Source organism: Plasmodium fragile (genome assembly GCF_000956335.1).
Source record: "Plasmodium fragile strain nilgiri unplaced genomic scaffold supercont1.10, whole genome shotgun sequence".
NCBI classification, from domain to species: Eukaryota; Apicomplexa; class Aconoidasida; order Haemosporida; family Plasmodiidae; genus Plasmodium; species Plasmodium fragile.
This window is the reverse complement of record NW_012192590.1, coordinates 50870-55109: the sequence shown is the minus strand read 5'-3', so window position 1 is coordinate 55109 and position 4240 is coordinate 50870. Positions and strand designations below refer to the sequence as shown.

At 42.4% G+C, this 4240-nt stretch overlaps 2 protein-coding genes across 2 annotated transcripts in view; both read right to left on the bottom strand.

Moving 5' to 3' along the window:
- The window catches only part of AK88_01170 (AmmeMemoRadiSam system protein B), a gene marked incomplete at both ends in the record, with an annotated part of 5397 nt that extends 4278 nt beyond the window's left edge, over window positions 1-1119 (bottom strand). The window contains 5 exons of the mRNA XM_012478806.1: window positions 117-237; window positions 362-474; window positions 570-638; window positions 821-902; window positions 1068-1119. Of these exons, the coding sequence (XP_012334229.1) occupies window positions 117-237; window positions 362-474; window positions 570-638; window positions 821-902; window positions 1068-1119 (437 nt within the window). The remainder of the gene's footprint in view (window positions 1-116; window positions 238-361; window positions 475-569; window positions 639-820; window positions 903-1067) is intronic.
- A 970-nt stretch (window positions 1120-2089) lies between these two features.
- AK88_01169 (uncharacterized protein) overlaps window positions 2090-4240 on the bottom strand; it is a gene marked incomplete at both ends in the record, with an annotated part of 4784 nt that continues 2633 nt past the window's right edge. Inside the window, 2 exons of the mRNA XM_012478805.1 lie at window positions 2090-3533; window positions 3690-4165. Of these exons, the coding sequence (XP_012334228.1) occupies window positions 2090-3533; window positions 3690-4165 (1920 nt within the window). The remainder of the gene's footprint in view (window positions 3534-3689; window positions 4166-4240) is intronic.

Genomic DNA, 4240 nt, shown 5'->3' with positions numbered 1-4240 from the left:
CACGAAACAGTGATGAGAGTTTTTTTTTCTGTTTCATTTTTTTTTCTGTTTCATTTTTTTTTACATTTATTTTTTTTTTTTTTTTTTTTTCCGCTTGGCCACGCCAAAAAGATTACTCCTTAATTATATATTTGATCAGCGGCAACTGCATTTCTATGGAGTGCTCCTCTTCGTCGTCCTCGTCTCCAATGAAGTCAAACAGGTGGTCTACGTCATTTTGCATGATATCGGATATGACTGCAGCGGGAGAGCGGGGAGTAATCACGTGAGAGGTGTGAACATGTGACAAGGGGAGCAGAGAAACGAATCGCCAAACGCATAACCGAAGCAGATGATGTGGATGTGCATGTGATGGGATTACCTTCCTTGTTTATTTGCAAAAACCCGAGTGGAGTTTCGTATTTTTCCACTTGGGGGAAAAGACACCCTTTGTTATAAATGTGGTGATTGGGGCCAAGGATGAAGATGTTCTTTCTACGGGGACAGGGGAAAGGAGGAGAAGTGTCTGCCACTCTGTAAAAATGGTGACCTCAAACGGGAGGAAAAAAAAAAAAAAAGGGGCCACTTACACGTTCTCTACACTGATGCAGGCGTAAACGTGGGAATTCGTTTTCAGCGCGTAATCATATCCTGCGTGCCTACGCAACAATAAGTAAATAAATAAATAGAAATGACGAAACAGCATATTGCAGATGGCAAATGGCAAATGGTGAAATGACAAAGTTGAGCTCATCTGCCCGAACACACACACACACACACGGTTGTGTTGAGCGTCATGTGCACTTAGTTCGGGCGGACGCAACCCCTCACGCAGCTTTACGGGCAGATGGCCGCTTTCACGCTTTGCTTCTCGCAGTTTATGCTCTCGAAGAGGGCGTCTATGGAGTTCTTCAGGGCGCTGCCTGCGGTGGGCGCGAGGGGAATGCAGCACAAGTGAAATGATGAAATGTAGCAGTGGAGTGGTGGCATGGCTTCCGGACCCCCCCACACACTTCTCCAACTGTGCAGCTCATTGAAGCATATATGCTCCCCCCCCCCATCACATGTAAAGACGTGTGAAAAATTACCACTGCTAGAATACCACGAGCCCGCGTGGTAGGCCTTCCGATAATTCGCCATGGTTGTGCGATGGCAGGCAAACGACAAGATGGTAACTTTTGAAGGGTTCAAATTTTTTCAAGATTTAAAAAAAAAAAAAAAAAAAAAAAATCTACTTTGGTATTTTCCCCAAAGAGATCTCCCTTGGTGTGAAAGATGAAATGCATTTACACAAAAGTCCACGACGTTATTATTATCACCGTTACTCTGCTACTCTTATAGCTATTATATATTGATGCTGCCTTAGGGGCCCAATAAATAAAAAGGGGGGTGAGGTGGGAATTTTTCACTGCGCAGGAGAAACCGATACAGGTGTAAACAATTCGACTTATGCCGTCACCTGGGAGTTTATTTTTAAAAATGTTATTTGGTCCTGCTTCGTTTCTCTTGTTATAGCTTAGTTCCGTTTTGCTATTTATTTTTTTTTTTGTTTTTTTTTACGTAGAAAGCGCACACCGCTTATCCTTACGTGTGGATGAACGTTGGGTTGCAGTAGGCACATCCATCACGCAGAGAGTAGTCGTATTATGCATCACCGAACGTGCCAAGTGTGCTTGAGTAAAAGTGTTGCTAATGTGGAAGAGTCAACAGCGCACCCTCTGGCTCTTCTGAAGAGAAAAAAGAAATTCGTAGGGATGCACTAAGGAAGTGCCATTTTTAAAAGTTCATTATAAAGGGACACGAAACAGTGATGAGAGTTTTTTTTTTTTTTTTTGTTAAAAGTCCCATTTAGGGCCATTGAAAAACTGAGTGATCTGAGAATGTACACGCAGTTGTTTAGAAGACAAATTCCTTTTTGTTGCATCCTCTCATTTGGTTAATCGTCTGCGTGGGAGTTTGGCCTCATCGAGGGACTCCTCCTGCACGTCATTCACGTTCACTTGGTTGGCGTCTACGGTTCCTCCTGCTCGTGGGTTTTCTCTTCCTCACCACTATTTGTGTGACCCATTTCGTGCAACCCACTATTTTCCTCATCTGCTTCCCCTACACATCACTGCGCGTCGTTCTGTTTTTTTTCCGCTCCACTAGTTGTGTCATCATCATGTTCTATTGCTTTATTCGCATCTTCTAATTTGTCCGTTTCGTTCCACATGACACTCCCCAACTGTTCTTTATCCTCCTGTACTTCTTCTACTTCCTCCTGCACTTCTTCTATTTCTTCCTGCACCTCTTCTACTTCCTCCTGCACACCTTCTACTTCTCCTTGTGCGTCTTCCACTTCGTCTATGGCCATTTCACTCACCTCGCCCTCCTCTTCTGTCTTCAACCCCTGAGCCACTTCATTCACCTCCCCATTTACCTCCTCAGTCACCTCTTCATCCACATCTTCCTTCATCTCTTCATCTGCGTCCTCAAGCACCTCTTCATCTTCTTCTTTCACTACGTTATCTTCTTCCTCATTCATCGCCATTTCATTCACCTCCTCAGTCAACTCCTCAATCACCTCTTCCGTCATCTCTTCATTAACCTCCTCAGTCACCTCCCCATCCACCTCCTCGTTCACCTCCCCATCCACCTCCTCGTTCACCTCCCCATCCACCTCCTCGTTCACCTCTTCCTTCTCTTCTTTAAATTCCTCGTCCACTTCTTCATCCATCTCTTCCTTTTGTTCATTCACTTCCTCGTTCTCTTCTTTAACCTCTTCATCTACTTCCTCATTCACCTGCTCAGTCACTTCTTCCTCATTCATCTCTTCACTACGACTGAGTTTCTCCGTGACCTGTTTTTCGAGCTTCAAGAGTATATCATTTTCAAACTCTGGGATGAATATATATTTTTTCTTTTTTTTTATTTTCTGCAAGTCTGTGTTTTTGTTTCCTTGTGGGAAATGCGTCGATTGGAGTGGCACCGAGAAATGGTCCTCCTCACACGTGTCTTCTTTTATATGTTCCGACAGTGCCATGGGGACCACATCCTCATGGGAGAGTTCATGACCGTTTCCATCATCCAGTAACTCTTCAATAAAATGTTTTTCTTCAAACTGATCACTATTTTCCTCTTGTCTCTTCTCAAGGTACACATGAGTTGTACGTTCATGTGTGCGTTCGCCCTTCTCGGCGAAATTCCTTCTGGCCAAAGCACCTCTCCCCTTGCCTTCACTTTTGTTACTTTTTAATATTTTAATATTTAACGCCCTCTTCAAAATGCTATATTTGTCTAGGCTATTTTTTTCTTCATTAAGCAAGTTTCTTTTTTCTTCTTCTAAATTTGAAATTTGTTTTTTTAATTTTGCCAGGGTATTGTTTAAACTGCTGATGTAGACATTTTTTTCTTTTTTCAATTCATCCCTCTTTGTGTTTAAAATGAATATACGTCGCTCGAGGTTCTCCTTGGAAGCATCATTTTCAATGCCCACAAAGCTATCGTCTTCCTTTTTTTTGTCTAGGTTAAGTTCGTTCATTTTTTTTTTTATTTCATCCAGCTGGGCTTCTATCCTGTGTCGGCGCGAAAGGGGAGAAAAAACTCATTTTGTGCGTTACGATAAGGATAGGGTTGCTAATCCGGCGTATGCCTGAGAAAAGATTTTTTTTTTATAAAAAGTTGAAGCAGTTATACCGCCTCCCACCCCCATGTTGTTGGGATGACCCTACTTGCAAATATTTTCCTCGTAGAGACGATTTCCATTCTGTAGCTGGATCAGCCGAGAGCACAGGGTAGACTGCTGACTCAGCAAATTTTTGTACTCCTTCTCCAAGGCAATCTTATTAGGTTTCCTTTTATTTGAATCCAATAGCTTTTCATTTTTTCGTATGGTGTCTTTTAAATATTTTATTTCCTTTTTCTTATTTTCAATGTCTAGACTAACTTGCTTGTACTTTTTCTCCAATGTTGAAATGAACAAGGGGTCTGTTGATTTTTTTAATTTTTTTTTTAAAATAATGCTATCCTTCTTAGCCGTTTCAATGTGCTTATTTAGGTAGTGCATATTCTTCTCAATCGAGTTGTATGTTTTTTTTAGTTCTGGCTTGCTCTGGTTGCCCACATTGACTTTGTAACTTTCGCAGAGTGATAGGAATTCGTTTATTTTGCTCTTGTGTTCGAGAAGGTACTCCGCGTTCAGGTTTTTCTGCCGTCAGGGGGTGCACGGAAGCGGTTACTACGGCATGCACGGAAGCGGTTACTACGGCATGCACGGAAGCGG